The sequence below is a fragment of the Podarcis tiliguerta genome (genome assembly GCF_965153285.1).
Source record: "Podarcis tiliguerta genome assembly, chromosome: 1".
Lineage (NCBI taxonomy): Eukaryota > Metazoa > Chordata > Lepidosauria > Squamata > Lacertidae > Podarcis > Podarcis tiliguerta.
In genome coordinates, this window is record NC_139534.1 from 19968246 (window position 1) to 19985010 (window position 16765).

The window sequence follows — 16765 nt, forward strand, 5'->3', positions numbered from 1 at the left end:
ATAGAAATAAACGTTAAATTAACAAGTTACCTTTTTGTGTGTGTGTGTGTGTGTTCTTAACTCCCCTTCAAAACAGTGACCAGCGTACATGCCCCCTTTCAATGCAGTGACCAGCGTACATGCCCCTTACAATGTAGCGGGCGGGCGGGCGAGAAGGTGACGTCAGGACGGTGCGTGACTAACGCACGCACCGCCTCCATGCGACGTCACAGCCAGTACAGCGCCTGCCACAGTGGGGAGTGTCGGGGCGCACAATGCGCCTCCTCCCCTCGCTAGTATCTGCCCCGGAGCCGTGGCAAAGGTGTAAAAGAGCCACATGCGGCTCCGGAGCCGTGGGTTGCAGACCCCTGGCCTAATACTACCACTAGTATTCGTATATAGCTGGGTACTTAATATTCATCAGGAAAACCTTCTTTTCCAGTCCAATCTAGGGCTAGCTGCAGGGAATATCTCTTGGTTTCATGGTTGTCCAGAGGGTGGCAGGATTTCGCTGTTTTCAAAGTGAATTTAAATGCAAATGAAGGCTCTTCGGCTGCTCTGCAATCATTTCGTAATATGAAATTCGCCTGGCTGCTAGATAAGCTGTAAACCATTATTGTAAATAAATACCTGCTAATGTTGATGAAGAAAATTAAATGTCATGATTCATAAGTCATAAAAATGTATGTGCATATCCAGCCAGAGTGAATGTGCTATTTGGAAACCAAAGGCATTAAAAAAAAAAAAAACTTTAAAAACAAAATAATAGATGCAGTTTCAAGGTGAGTGTGACTTTCCTAATTTCACTGCAACTGGAATTATTCCACATGCTTCTAAAGCAAGGGTCTAGAATGGTCAGACTTGCTTCAGGAGGCTGGTCTTTTATGTTTCTTTTCCATCTCTCCCTCCTTGTTTTTAAGTAAACTGTCTTATGAATTCTCCCCCTATTGATGGCTGCCGTTTGCAATTTCAAAAGAAAAAGCCTGCCATAAGGTACGAACTTGGCTGCTGCACCAAACACTAATGAAAAACATAGACACATGATTCCACACTCAGAGAAAATAAAAGACTCTGAGTGCACGCTGGCCACATTTCTCGTTTCATAGTCTGTTTTGAGAGTATACCTATATGGGTGATAAAAGCCCACTTGTTTGCTGTAAGAGGCCTGGTCTGTACACCAGCAGAATAAAGAGAACTCTGAGGTGGAAAAGTGACCTGTGTCACTTCAGACTGCAGTCGGTGAATATCATTGCAATAATGAAGTATAGTTTTCTGTGGCTAGCTAGGTGCTATACTGAATACAATGTCTGGAGAAGCTTGTTCAGTGGTAAAGGTAAAGGGACCCCTGACCATTAGGTCCAATTGTGACCGACTCTGGGGTTGCCACGTTCATCTCGCTTTACTGGCCGAGGGATCCGGCGTACAGCTTCCGGGTCATGTGGCCAGCATGACTAAGCCGCTTCTGGCGAACCAGAGCAGCGCACGGAAATGCCGTTTACCTTCCCGCCGGAGTGGTACCTATTTATCTACTTGCACTTTGACATGCTTTCGAACTGCTAGGTTGGCAGGAGCAGGGACTGAGCAAATAGGTAATTTTCGACTCTGCATTGAATACTCATATTCTCCCCTCCTTTAGATGGCAATGTGCACCACTACTTTCTTCAAAATATAGTAAGTTGGCTTGCTGTGTTTCGGGGGCCTTCCTGCTCATTCTACTGAATGGATTCCTGGACTTCTGCTCTGACTGTCAGGGGCGGAGGAAGGGGCGTATGGTGGGGGCAGACCACCCCGGGTGTCATCGCTGAGGGGGGTGACATTTGGTACACCTCCCAAGCCTACCCTGAGCTGTCGGGGGAAGGGCGGGAGCTGCACCGCTTTGCCAGCGGCCTTTCCCCTTCGTTTTAACAGCTATGGGGAAGCTTGGGAGTCGCGGAAGGCGACACGCCGAATGTCTGCCATTGGCAGCTCACTCCGCCCCTGGCTGCAGCGCGCATGCACCCGAACGGCTATCCTGTGCCTGCGAGGGCACCCTCCACTGCCTGCCCCCCCTCGGGAACGCACTCCATTCCCCTCAGGAGCGTGCCTGTCCTGGGCAGTGTAGGCATATGCTCCACCAGAGATTTTGTTCCTGTATAGGATCACTTTGAGACATTATCATTCATTAGGTGAATTGGAGGCTGAATACCTATTCCATGGGTAGGCAAACTAAGGCCCGGGGGCCGGATCCATCCCAATCGCCTTCTAAATCCGGCCCCCAGACGGTCCAGGAATCAGCGTGTTTTTACATGAGTAGAATGTGTCCTTTTATTTGAAATGCATCTCGGGTTATTTGTGGGTCATAGGAATTCAGGTTTTTCCCCCCTTCAAAATATAGTCCGGCCCCCCACAAGGTCTGAGGGACAGTGGACCGGCCCCCTGCTGAAAAAGTTTGCTGACCCCTGACCTATTCCATTCCAGAGCCGGGGTTCATTATAGGCCAGGGCTATGAATGGTTCATCGTGTATACGCTAGCCCAGTGATTCTCAAACGGTTTTCTTTGGATCACACTTTCAGATTAAAAGCTTGCTCGTGCCGCACTGAATTTTTTTTATCGATAAGAAATACATTGAAAAACTGAAAGAGGCAACTCCTAGCAGTGCTTGATTTATAACATAGAACACAGCTGCTTTATAATATGATTCTGGGACACCCAGAAAGTATTAAACATTGCAGCTACAGAACAACATGCCATTCCCAAAATATAATATTGATTGCCCTTGAATTTTCCCGCCGCATTTGCCATCCTCTTCTGCCACAGAAGTGTGGTGCACCACACCCTTTGAGAACCACTAAGAGCATTTGGGCCCGTAATACAGAGCTGCCACGGCTTTAGAATTCAGAGCCAAACTACATTATCCTAAACTCCACTTGATATATTTGTGCTAGACTGTGCCATTTCAGACTGCAAAGAGAGCACTGAAAGTTGCAGTAATTTCATACAAACACAAAATTAGCATGGTAAAGGGAGATTATGACAGTGTTCAAAGAAAGAAAGAAAGAAAGAAAGAAAGAAAGAAAGAAAGAAAGAAAAGAAAACAGCCATTTGTGTTCTGAAGTGAGAAGAGGCCAGCAATAGGTATATTACACAATGCCACTGACCACGATACATGATACATTCAAGCGCATGAGAGCTGCTCAGTGTTTTATTTATTGTTTGTGACTATTTTTTTATATTGCTCAAGGCAGCTTACATAATTACAATATAACAAAAAACAGTCATAAACAATAAATTAAACACATCAAGAATTTCAACAAAATTGAGCAATGCCCACATTAAATCATAATAAAATTTAAAAAATAAAGATGCAAAAAAAAAAAAAAACAACCCCAATTGCAGCAGCAGCAGCAACAAAATCTCTAAACAACATCCCAACCCAAGAGTCTGTTCAGCAGCCTCAGCTTTTGTAGCTGGAGTCAGTCAGGGACCCACCATCCCAGGTCAGGTAGAAAAAGGCCTGCAAGGCAGGAAGCAGGTCTTCCAGGATTCACAGCCAGGATGGTCTCTCTTAAAAGCAGTAAATGATTCTTTGGCTACATCCACATTATTATATTGCAGTTATTTCTGACCTGCTTTGCAAGATATAACTCTTAGTAAGATGGTCTTACAAGTAACATTCAGTCTTAGCCCAACAAAAGTTTGGCTCCCTAGAACAACAGCTAACACTACCTGCTGGTCCATGCTGGCTCTCTAGGCTGGCTCTCATCAGACAGCTTTTTTAAGAACAGCAGTCTGTCTCTAGCAGGGAGGTATTGCAGCTGGAGTCAATTCCATTACCAATCTGAATGCCGTTAGCTGCAAGAAACTAGCTTATGCCCAGCTTGTAATTTTCTTCATACACCCTGTTAGGACTCAGAGATAGCACCAGGCAAAGCTAAAAGGAATAGCAATTGGGTTGTAAAATGATGGGTGTGCAGAATTGAATGTGGTTTTAAAATGCAGTTTCCTCCACACATTGTCTGGGCGAATACCAGGGGACAGATTGCAGACCTGTAAAACCTACTGTGGGCAAAGAAGCAACCATTTTGCAGGCTGATTACATTGTAAATGCTAATGATTACACAGATTCCTATTGTAGTCGTGGCATGTGTGATGTTGCAATTAAGGTTGTGCCAGTGTTGTCATTATGACTCCTCTGAAATACACTCAAGAACAGAGCTCTCTGCCGTGATTGTACTGACCTAGTCAGCATTTGAACTGCACTGGAAGTTTGGTATTGCTGCTGTAATTGAGGTCACCAGGTCTATTCTGCTCCCACTGTGCTGAAGATTTTCCTTGTTCAGTGTTGCAATTCCATCTTTTCAGCGAAAGAAAGAGCATGGATCAGACTGTTGCTATTCTTCATTTAAATAGAGAGAATTCTTTGTTAACCTGCATAGGGAAAAGGCAATGTAGGTAGAAGGAAAATGAGGTGTATGCTGTCAATAACTCTAGGGCAAAATGTGTTTCTCTTTAGGAAATGTGGCTTAGTAAATTTCCTTTCGCCAGAAAATAGAGGGCAACACTCCAGTTCTTCCAGTACACAGGGAGCTATTCATAAGAGGGTCAAAAGTTTACCTTGTTGCCTTCCCAAATCGTTAAGTAAAATCATAATTGATTGGAGGAGAAAGCCACTCCCGATTTAGAGGAGGGGGTGGGGTTGCGGGCTCACGCCCTCGACAACATTATCGCGGGGCTAGTTAGCCCCGCGGGATTCCCTGGGATTCCCCTTATTACTTTAGGTTTCCCCTGGCCAGCCAATTGGCTGGCCCAGGGGGCGGTGCTTAAGCCCATATAAGGTCGGGGCAGCCCACGGCTCGCCCCTTTCGCTTCGCAGCAGCAGATCGTTTCCCGCCCACCCTCCCTTTAGGCTTGCCATGGACTTTGCTATGGGCTTCGGCTGGTCGCCGCAAGGGGCCTGGTAGGAGTTTTTCCATTAGGCTAATTGGCTATGTTTTGAAGCCTCTTGGTTTTTTCGCCCACCTCGTAGCAAAACGTCACAACTTCCCGGTTTTGGCGGTTAGGCATTGGCAGGGGTATTGTCATGCAAATGTGGTTGGGGGGGAAGAGCGCCATCACCTCCCCCATATAACGAAGGGTAGTTCGTTAAAGGACTCCGAGGGGCGTCGCCTCGTCCATAACCTACGGAGGCTAGGGCCTAAAGCGCGCCCCCGAGCGGTAACCCCTGGGGGGGCGCCTACGGATGTACATCTCGGGGGGCTCCCCCTGTTGGTGTTTAACCCTTCCCGGTCAGACCGGATAGTCGTTAGGGCCAATGCCTAAAGCCAATACCTCTCTTACCTGTAATCAATAAAGTTGTGGCCATTTACGCCCATTAACCTTAATTCTGGTGTCCGTGTCTTTATTTCCACTCATGTGGGAGGGGGCGGGTATTGCCACGCAAATTAGTCTGAGACCTTGTTATTCACCCCATTCCTAAGTGTTGTTCTACTCTACCCAGTATTGGGAATAGTTTGGGCCAGACCAGAAGATTAAAGGGCAGTTTAGTGGAAGCAACCAGAGAGAGAAAAAGTGATATCCATTTGTTGACAGTGGTAAAGTTAGCAACATGGTAAAGTTAGTAAGTTTCCAGGGAGTTGTGGGCAGGGTTGTTGTCATATATATATATATGCGGGAACTGAGTTCCCTTACCTTTTAAAAATTGTTCTTTTCTTCTTTTCTTTGGCGATCACTTGAAGCCAAGTAAGATTGTCTTCCATAAACACGCTTTTAACAATGAGTCCGTAAGTGACTGTGGAGGCCAATTCTGGATCCACACATCCTTCCACAGTGGAGACATTGCTTTCTGGGTGGGAGTTGATCACGGTGTAGCTTTGCCAAGCGTGCCTTCCTCTTAGCACATTTCTCCCTTGCGTCCTGAGTTTGAGCGTCTTCAAAGCCCATGACACCTTTGGTAAAAGTTGTTCTCCAATTGGAACGCTCGCGGGCCAGTGTTTCCCAATTGTCAGTGTTTCTACTACATTTTTAAAAATTTGCCTTGAGAGAGTATTTGAACCTCTTTTGTTGACCACCAGCATCACACTTTCCATTTTTAAGTTCGGAATAGAGTAGTTGCTTTGGAAGATGATAATCAGGCATCAGCACAACATGCCCAGTTATATGGGGGCTTAGGGCCTCGGAAGGTCTTAATACAGCCCTGCGTGTATGGTTGTTATCCCACCCAACATGCATGTGTATTACAGCTCCACTTTCACAGAAAATTGTAGCCCTTTCCAAGGATCCTTGATTGCACAGAAATGTCTCCTCCTGTTTGAGCAAATGTGAGCGAACTGCCCCTCCCACCAGACCTTCCCTGCCCAACATGTGAAAGTTGAGAACAGAGAGGGCAGAAGTGAGGGCAACGTTGGGCCAGGGACATTGTGGACAGAAGCCAGACCTGGCTCCCCTCCCATTCAAAAAGTGGCACTGTCTCCCCGCCCCACTGCTAAAACAACACCCAGGGGTTTGGCAAGGAGGTTGATAGGTGGTGTTGCTGCTGCTGCTTCCATGGCAGCAGTGGCAGAAGAAGAATACAAAGTGTGGTGGCACTGTGTGTGTATCAGGGGGTGTCAGCCCTTTAGTGGGCTGCCAAGCCCATGCCCATTGGTTGTTCTCTTTCTTAAATCTTCTTGTGATTTAGTCATTTAGTCGTGTCCTACTCTTCGTGACCCCATGGACCAGAGCACGCCAGGCACTCCTGTCTTCCACTGCCTCCTGCAATTTGGTCAAACTCATGTTAGTAGCTTCAAGAACACCGTTCAACCATCTCGTCCTCTGCCGTCCCCTTCTCCTTGTGCCCTCCATCTTTCCCAACATCAGGGTCTTTTCAGGGGAGTCTTCTCTTCTCATGAGGTGGCCAAAGTATTGGAGCCTCAGCTTCACGATCTGTCCTTCCAGTGAGCACTCAGGGCTGATTTCCTACAGAATGGATAGTTTTGATCTTCTTGCAGTTCATGGGACTCTCAAGAGTCTCCTCCAGCACCATAATTCAAAAGCATCAATTCTTCTTCTTTAATCTTATCACCACTTAAGACACCATCTGTGACATTATGATTCAGCAATAGTGAAGCAGCTTGCACAAAGCTGAATTTTTCCATTACAGTATTGTCTTCATCTTCCATTTTGGTCCAACATGGCTGGTCTGGTGCTTGCTGGAGTCGGTGGTTCTTTGGCTTTAGCAGTACCCAGACTAATAGGCGAAAACTGATAAGACCAGCAGATGAACATGAAGCAAATTTGTTGTTATACTTCCAGTATTGTCCTTCTGAGTACAACATGCACAGAGAAACAAATACAATAGATACTCCCCCTTTTCTCATATTTGACTAAGAAGTTTTCTTAGCAGCATGTGCTTTTAGGTTGGTTTTCTTTTTAAGTCTTCAGTAATAAAACTGACATTTCCCATTGCCCTGGGGGGGAAAGCACAGTGGGAGTTTTCTATTTATTCGGAAAAGTAGTTCATTTGCAAGCCAACTCAGCAATTAGAAATGGCTTAGTATAAAAAGGCTGTGAATATAATGTACCCTCAATCCAAACACAACACTTGCAGCCTATCCATGCACCAAGTAAGGATTGCAAAGGCATCTTGGGAGTCGTTCTCATTGGGTACCCCTTGGCTCTGAAATGCCTTTCCCCTAGAAACTTCACCAATGTCTAACCATGTCCCAGAAACAATGCAAGGCTTCTCTGTTTCAACTGAGCTGGCACAGGATGGTCTGGGTGAGAGCAGATTAGAGCAAATAATTCTTAATTTACAGAATATTTCATCTAAGGAGAATAGAGCCATTCAGAGACAGGAAACTGAAATGATCAAGAGGACAAGACCTACTCAGGAAGAAGTCTAAAGGAAGAAGACAAGACATTATATTTATACGCAACAGTAGCCGCAAGGAAAAGTGGTATTCGACCGACAAAAATAGAGAGTGGCTTGCCAAATTATTGGAGTACTACAATATATCCAAAACAATGGGAGAAATTGGAAGGATCTCAAAAGAGAAGATAGACAGGGACTGGAAGGTGTTTAAAGGATACTTGCAAAACTATAGACAATAGATCACACAATGCCTGGGTTTATTTAAAGATATTGGCCATGAATTTGTACCTTTTTAAAAATTGTCCTCACCAGTAAGTAGTTGCATTATGCCAATTAGCTAAGCTTCTTACCTTGTTGCTTTGCTTTTCATAGTATATCTGAGGGAGGTTTAGGGTCCACCAACAAAAAGCTTTTAAATGTTTCTAATTGATTGTGTGCTGTTGTTTTTAAATCTCCCTGACACCTTTTATGTATGTAATCATGCTTCAAATGAGCCCGTTGAAACAAATGGGATGCTAATAGGCACTTTGGTGGTCAGAAATAAACCTTGACTATGACTGAAACAGAAACTCAGAACCATTAATGCGAAATACGCCCATCAAGTTGCGAAACCACTCTTTCCCCTTTCACTCCTTGTTTTTTTTTTTTAATCTTGATATTTTATTAAGGATTTTCTTGTTTTACAGAAGTAAGTGTAAAGCCTCGTTGTTGTTTTTCCATGTAACATTTCTACAAATCCATTTCATTTGTTGAGGCATTAGGGGGAGAAGAAAGGAAAAAAGAAAAAGGGGGGGTGGAGAGAGGGAAAATGGACGGGGGTGGGGTCGGGTGGCGGTGTTTCTATTATGCTTAATGTATGTAGAGTTTGGGGTCAGCGTTGTTTGTGTTGTTCACTTGTGTTCCTTTGGTGGTGAGAGAGGTTGGGGTTGGCCTAGGGTGTGATTGTTTGCTTGTGATTGGCTGTGGTGATCTTTGTTTTCGTGTGTGAGTGAGGTGGGTGGGTGTTTGGGATCAGGTTAGCCATATTGATTTGTATGCTGTTGGTGGATTATTGTCATTGTCCTGTTGGGCTGTGTATGTGATAAAGGGGAGCCGAAAGGCAACTTGCAATTTCTGATCAATAAAGCATGGATGCCATACAGTTGCTCGTGGTGTAGGAGATGAAGGGGAAATTGTGAAATGCAGTTTGGACAACACATGTATGTGGAGGTGTTTAGAGTCTCATGTGCTTTATTTCTGCTTTCCAAATCTTATTAATTTCAATTACATTCTGGTCAAAATAATAATCCCTTATACAACAACTGCAATATTAGTAACTTCCATTCGTGTCGATACATTAAATGATTTATAGAACTACAAGTGAGGCACTCAAAACTATATCCTTGCTCTTCCTGTGTGTGGCAATTATTCTCTCCGTGGTGTTTTTACCTGTCCTTGTAAAATGTTATGTCTATACTTTCCCAGCTGTTCCTGCTCTCCATCATGCCTTGGGCGGAGCTGATATCCCACCGTTGTTTCAGAAATTTCTTTGTTGCTCCTTCCCGTGCCTCATTGTTTTGCAGCATTAACAACAGCTGCAAAAATCACTCTGTCCCAAAACATTCATGAGCAATTCAATAGAGAGAGAAAAAACATTCGTTTTTCTATTGAATTACTCATGGCATTTGTTCTGTTTTGAGTTGCTGTTGCTTTGTGCAATTTTATAAGTCATTCGCTGTATGCATGTATATATACACACACACATACAGTGGTACCTTGGGTTACATACGCTTCAGGTTACATACACTTCAGGTTACAGACTTCGCTAACCCAGAAATAGTACCTCGGGTTAAGAACTTTGCTTCAGGATGAGAACAGAAATCGCAGCTGGAAGCCACACTAGCTAAAGTGGTGCTTCAGGTTAAGAACAGTTTCAGGTTAAGAACGGGCCTCCGGAATGAATTAAGTACGTAACCAGAGGTACCACTGTACACACACACACACACACACACACACACAACTATAAAAAGCAGAGTGTCTTTTCTGTTTGTAAATGAGGCCAGTATATTGTCTATGCATTACATTTCATATGTCTCAATGCCCTGAAAGGTCTTACCATTGTTCTGTTTGGTTTGCATGCTATTACCCAAGCATTATCAGATTGCTACTGCCTTCTGTACAGGAAGTCGTACACAGGAGCAATCTGTCAGAGTGTCATTGAGGATCAATTCTAAATGGTACCCAGCGGGATGCTGTTGTATCTCAGTGGGTGCACTGCATTCTACGCTTTGATTATATTGGACGCTGGAATTAAGCCCCTCAGGCTTTTGTATGTACAGCAGGTACACTGTGCTGTACCATACTGCACTACCAATACTGTTAAAAAAAAATTCTGGCCTTACAGTTTGATAAATTAGGACATCCTATTTAAAAGCAAAAGGTATTTGTTGGCATTTCCAAAGATTCCTCCCATGTAATCAGATTATATGGGGGTTATGGGGCAGTATGTCTCTGCTTCTAATTCTGTAACTCAGAGGCGATAATTTAAGCTGCAATGAGAAGCTGGCTGAACGCTCTTGGAATTTAGCATGTCCTAGCAGTTGTGGTTCAGAAATGTCATCTTGGACAAGTTCTAGGGCCATGCAAGACGATGCTTTGGCAGACTTAGAGGTAACAGGGTAAATACTCTTGATTTTTGACTATAGCCCTGGTCATGGTCACATTCAGATTGTACAATGCATGTATGAGGGAGAAGAAATGTGACTAGCTAGAAGTGACTTCAAGAGTGTGCGCGGAAGTGGAACTAACTTACGCCAAGATGGAATGACTGGAAAAAAATTAGGATTTTATACTTGGTTCTCTATTGAAAGACTTGCTGCTACATCGTGTAGTGTTGGGTGTGTTTAATTGACAGCAATAGCCATTCTTGCATAGAGTTATGTGGCAAGTAGACTTAGGCGGCAAAATTTTGGGCTGCACCACTTCAGATTGCAAAGTGGGAGTGAAACGTTTGAATAGCCCTCCATGTAAGATTTTTCTTGCATGTAGCATACCAATGGTAAAGCTTTAGAACAGACTTCTCCCTGGCGTGTGGTTTTACGATATGCAGATAATTTTTTTACCTGGGCGCAGGCATTAAAAATATGGCATTACACCAGCTGTCTAGAGTGGTACGGCCCACAATGCTACAATCTCATTTGCACAATGTGTAGAACGGCGACAAGTCGGCCACACCGGGCAAAAAGATTCCTGCATTTCAGGGGGTTGGACTAGATGACCCTCGTGGACCCTTTCAACTCTACAATTCTATGATTCTAAGCCCCACTTAAGTTAAATGGGACTTTTCTGTCTAGGAAGAATGCATAGGATTACAACCTTCTTGCCCTTTTTATCTCATGGGTTCAGGATGGACTGCTGCAACTTATCCTTATCTCATTTTATTTCATTTTACGGAGACTGCAAACGTTTGGATAATCTATCAGGTGGTCACACCATAACGAATTAAAGACTTAATGCATGCTATTAAGAAGGAATGAGTGTCCCAGTGACAGCAGCAAGGACACCAAAGACATATAGTGAACTCTAGAATGACTTGTTGGGATGCAAGGACACTTGTTAGTAAACATGTTGTGCACAAGAACTTACTATCATACAATGGATAATGTATGCAGTCTATATTTTCATACCTTAACTATTCCTTTTTTAAAATTGTTGTTTGATTTGCTTGGGTAAAACATGTGTGTGTGTGTTTTGTGCAGTTGTTCCCAGTAGATTCATTGATTTTTATAAACCTTTTTCTCGTATAATATGTATTTTTGTGTATTTGCACTACAAATGTATATTTGTACCAATCTAGTTGTTTTATTTTCTTCCAAAAGGTCCTAGTAACAGTAGATTGATGAGTGCTATATGTTATGTACTGAAGTTCTCACCCTGGGCCAGCAGGGGGATACTGTAGATAGTTATGCAAATGAAGGATCGAAAGTGACGTTCAGTGATTGGATAGTTTGTATGCAAATGAAGGATCGAAAGTGGCGTTCAGTGATTGGCTAGTTACAGAAAATTGTTACTGTTGCATTCTAGTGGAGCTCTATATAAGCAGGCTGACTGAGCTCCTCAGTTCAGTTCTGTTCCAGCTTACAAATAAAGAGCTGCTTTGGAAGAATCGCTGTGTCGTCTGATATGTTCGTCCACAACTTAACACTATATATCATCTGTAGGGGAGAGACTAGTTGTTTCCCTCACAGAACTTCAGTTACTAGCACCCCCTGAGGAGAGGGAATGGCTTTTAAGCATCTTCAGGTCTGTAGTCAGTGCTGGATTTATGTATAAGCTAAATAAGTTACAGCTTAGGGCCCCACTCTCTTGGCCCCCCCCCCAAAAAAAAATTAAAGAAAAAAAACCCCTGGATGTACATTTCCAAAATATAAGATTAAAAAACAAATAAAATAGAACCTACATACAGCAACAGTGTTTTATGTTGTGTATGGACCTATTAGGTCCATAAATTACCATATACAGTGGTACCTCAGGTTACATACGCTTCAGGTTACAGACTCTGCTAACCCAGAAATAGTACCTCAGGTTAAGAACTTTGCTTCAGGATGAGAACAGAAATCGTGCTCAGGCGGTGTGGCAGCAGCGGGAGGCCCCATTAGCTAAAGTGGTGCTTCAGGTTAAGAACGGACCTCCAGAACGAATTAAGTACATAACTAGAGGTACCACTGTAGCATATATTCCACACAAAAAGAAGTGACAATTTGTTGTTGACAAAGGACAGCTGGACATATAAAGGGCCCCATTACCTTCAGTAGCTTATGGCCTCATCAAACTAAATCTGGTCCTGTCTGTAGTGCAGGTATGTCTCCAGGGGTCAGCAAACTTTTTCAGCAGGGAGCCAGTGCACTGTCCCTCAGACCTTGTGGGGGCCAGACTATATTTTGAAGGAGGGGGGGACAAATTCCTATGGCCCACAAATAACCCAGAGATGCATTTGAAATAAAAGGACACATTCTACTCACGTAAAAACACGCTGATTCCCGTAGTGTCTGAGGGCCGGATTTGGAAGGTGTTTGGGCTGGATCTGGCCCCCGGGCCTTAGTTTGCCTACCCATGGGTTAGGCCAACCACAAGCTTCAGGATCATTGCCTATGGCCAAATGCATACATGGGAACAGAGATTTCACACAGATACTCTTGTTTACAGGCATGAGCGAATACACACTCGAAGACCATATCGTGTTGATGCGTCTGACAAATACTCTCCAGATGATGATCTGGTAAACCTTGAAGTCCTGGATGAGGTAAGGTATGACAAGTTAATGAATTCTCAGTACTCGGTCTTACCGCTTGCTCTTGCCTTCCAGGCATTATTCATATTTCTAACAATATCGCCATGTCACCAAGTTAATTGTTCATAGTCCTGACATAATGAGAAAACTGTGTCATATGATTATGATCTCCTATCAGGGGTTCATTTATATTCTGAGCATTTAGATTGTTCTGTTATACAGGAGAAGCAGATGATGGATGGTAGCAGGTTACATTATTATTTGTGCTTGGTGCAATGAGAAGCTCAGCTCCAAACATCGAGATTAGAGAGGGTGTATATTTCAGAACGGGACGCGGGTGGCGCTGTGGGTAAAAGCTTCAGCGCCTAGGGCTTGCCGATTGAAAGGTCGCGGTTCGAATCCCCGCGGCGGGGTGCGCTCCTGCTGTTCGGTCCCAGCGCCTGTCAACCTAGCAGTTCGAAAGCACCCCCGGGGGCAAGTAGATAAATAGGGACCGCTTACTAGCGGGAAGGTAAACGGCGTTCCGTATGCTGCGCTGGCTCGCCAGATGCAGCTTGTCACGCTGGCCACGTGACCCGGAAGTCACAGCGCTGGCCCCCGGCCTCTTGAGTGAGATGGGCGCACAACCCTAGAGTCTGTCAAGACTGGCCCGTACGGGCAGGGGTACCTTTACCTCTATATTTCAGAACTACTTTTCCATTGGGGCTTATGCATTAAAAGTATATCACTATTATAAACATAGCGACTTTAGTCAAACCATGCGCATCTCTTTCCCCTTACATAAACTTGGTTCTTGTAGCTCCAGTGATCTTTCACGCTTACAAATGCATGGCAATTTATCGGACGGGGAAAGAGGCAGAGAGATCTAACCACCACTCCTTGAATGATCCATTTTCTTCCATCTTTCTCCGCCCTGAAATATTCCAACTTCCTGTTGCCCATATCCATCTCTTTGAGCCTGTTTACTTTGTCTCAGAAAACTGAGCAAAAGCTGTTGTAAAAGGAGCTGGCTTTTGTTTGCATAGACCCAGTGCTGGTGGCGTTTCTTGGTGATGCTGGAGTGTGATAGACGGAACCCACTAACTGGCTTTGAACTGTGTGATTTGTTGGGCCCAAGCGAAATGGCCAAGGAGTGCTTGAGCTACAGCACTGCTAAGCATGTTGTAGACCTGATCAACCCTTTCCATGGAAGACCACAAGGTGGGGCGCTGGGGCAGTGTAGCATAAACAGGCAGCAGGGAAGAGCTTAGCTAGATCTTCTTTATGTGCACATTCGCCTTGCCCAAAGCAGCGGAACACAATGAAGCAAGCAATCACCAGTTTGCTTGTATGTATGTATGTATATATGGTACATACATGCAAGCAAACTGGTGATGGTGGGACGTGGGTGGTGCTGTGGGTTAAACCACAGAGCCTAGGACTTGCCGATCAGAAGGTTGGTGGTTCGAATCCCCGCGACGGGGTGAACTCCCGTTGTTCAGTCCCTGCTCCTGCCTACCTACCTACGTCAAAGTGCAAGTAGATCAACAGGTACCGCTCCAGCGGGAAGGTAAACGGCATTTCCGTGCGCTGCTCTGGTTCGCCAGAAACGGCTTAGTCATGCTGGCCACATGACCCAGAAGCTGTCTGCGGACAAACGCCAGCTCCCTCGACCTATAGAGCAAGATGAGTGTGCAACCCCAGAGTCGGACACGACTGGACCTAATGGTCAGGGGTCCCTTTACCTATGTATGCATGGTAAAGGACCCCTGGATGGTTAAGTCCAGTCAAAGGCAACTATGAGGTTGCAGCGCTCATCTCGCTTTTAGGCTGAGGGAGCCGGTGTGTGTCCACAGACAGCTTTCTGGGTCATGTGGCCAGAATGACTAAACCGCTTCTGGTGCAACGGGACACCGTGACGGAAACCAGAGCACACGGAAACACCGTTTACCTTTCCACTGCAGCGGTACCTATTTATTTACTTGCACTGGTGTGCTTTCAAACTGCTAGGTTGGCAGGAGCTGGGACAGAGCAACGGGAGCTCACCCCATTACAGGGATTCGAACCGCTGACCTTCTAATCGGCAAGCCCAAGAGGCTCAGTGGTTTAGACTACAATGCCACCTGCATTCCGCATATGTATGGATCTTTCTTTCTTTCTTTCTTTCTTTCTTTCTTTCTTTCTTCCCCTACTACCACTCCAGGGGTGCCAAGTTGAATAAAATAGGCAGGGCATGTAAGCCCCGCCCCACACAGTTGATCACATGACATGATGGATACACACCATTTGAATGGCAATGCCCATCAACTGGGGGGTGGGACCTTCTCAAATATGCTATTGGTAGAGGTTGAGGTCACTTCAGCCCTCAGGAATTGGCTCCTATGCACCACTCCACTGCTGCCTCTTGCCCCCTTATAAAAATCCTGGTCAGGTTGCACATTCTGATTCCTAATCTGCCTTCCAGAAGCACTAGAGACTTGCTGTTGAATAAATAAATAAATCTCTGGGGCCCCGTGTAGACGTGGGCCTTGGCACAATTGCTCCCGTTACACCAGGGATAACCTGCCCTTGCACATGGGTCCCCAGTGGAAATGATGGATCCAGAAGACTGCCAGACTGTGTACAGTGGTACCTCAGGTTACAGACGCTTCAGGTTACAGACGCTTCAGGTTACAGACTCCACTAACCCAGAAATAGTGCCTCAGGTTAAGAACTTTGCTTCAGGTTGAAAACAGAAATCGTGCTCCGGCGGTGCGGCAGCATCAGGAGGCCCCATTAGCTAAAGTGGTACCTCAGGTTAAGAACAGTTTCAGGTTAAGAATGGACCTCCAGAACGAATTAAGTTCTTAACCCGAGGTACCACTGTACCGGCTTTTTGAGAGGCGGTGCAACCCCTTCCAAAATTAGGCAAATTCCTAATTCCCAGACCATGGACCCACCTATGGGGCCTAAGTCTTGCCAGCATTCAGCTTCAGTTTGTTGGTCTCTATCCTGCTCCTCACTGCACCCAGGCAGTGATTCAAAACCTACACAGCCCCACCTGACACACATGTAACAGAAATAGGGCTAGATGCTGTCAGTATATACAGTGGAACCTCGGTTCTCAAATGACTCTGTTGGCGAATGTTTCGGAACCCGAACGCCGAAAACCTGGAAGTAAATGCTTCCGTTTTCAAACACACATCAGAAGTTGAACGGCTTCTGCTGTGTGTTTTTCAGTTTTCTCAGTTGAATTTGCTGACAGCCCTTTGTGCCTCGGTTTTCTAATGTTTCTGAAGTCGAACGGTCTTCCGGAATGGATTACGTTCGAAAACCAAGGTTCCGCTGTATGTGGAACGTGAACCTGTATTTTCATATCAGGGAAGTATTCGTTTGCTTTAACACAATAAAACTTTATGGGCTGACTTTATTTTCATAGTTTGTGATCCTTTTATCAAAGTGTGGTCAGGGTCCTGCGTCTAATAAAAATTGGCACACATGCATAAAGGTAGAAAATTAGATTTGTTAGCTCTGTCTAGTTTTACTATTTTTATTATTTTAGTTGAGAAGAAAACAGGGACTCAGCCGTGCCAGCGCTAAGTGCGTTTTATTTGGCAATTGATTTCAGTGGGCAATTGAAATTAATTGCACGTAAAAGGGCTTCACTTTGAGCCTTAGGTAAAATGCCGCAATTGTAAGCAAAATCATTGTACATTTTGTGCTTATAGCA

The 16765-nt window shown here is 44.8% G+C and overlaps 1 protein-coding gene across 2 annotated transcripts in view; it reads left to right on the forward strand.

Moving 5' to 3' along the window:
• Nucleotides 1-16765, forward strand: part of MYO3B (myosin IIIB) — a 288698-nt gene that overhangs the window by 107898 nt on the left and 164035 nt on the right. The window contains exon 11 of one of the 2 annotated variants that reach the window (XM_083405794.1): nt 12993-13089. In XM_083405794.1, the coding sequence (XP_083261920.1) occupies nt 12993-13089 (97 nt within the window). Of the gene's footprint in view, nt 1-12992; nt 13095-16765 lie in introns of both variants that reach the window. The other variant, XM_083405795.1, reaches the window with a different exon arrangement.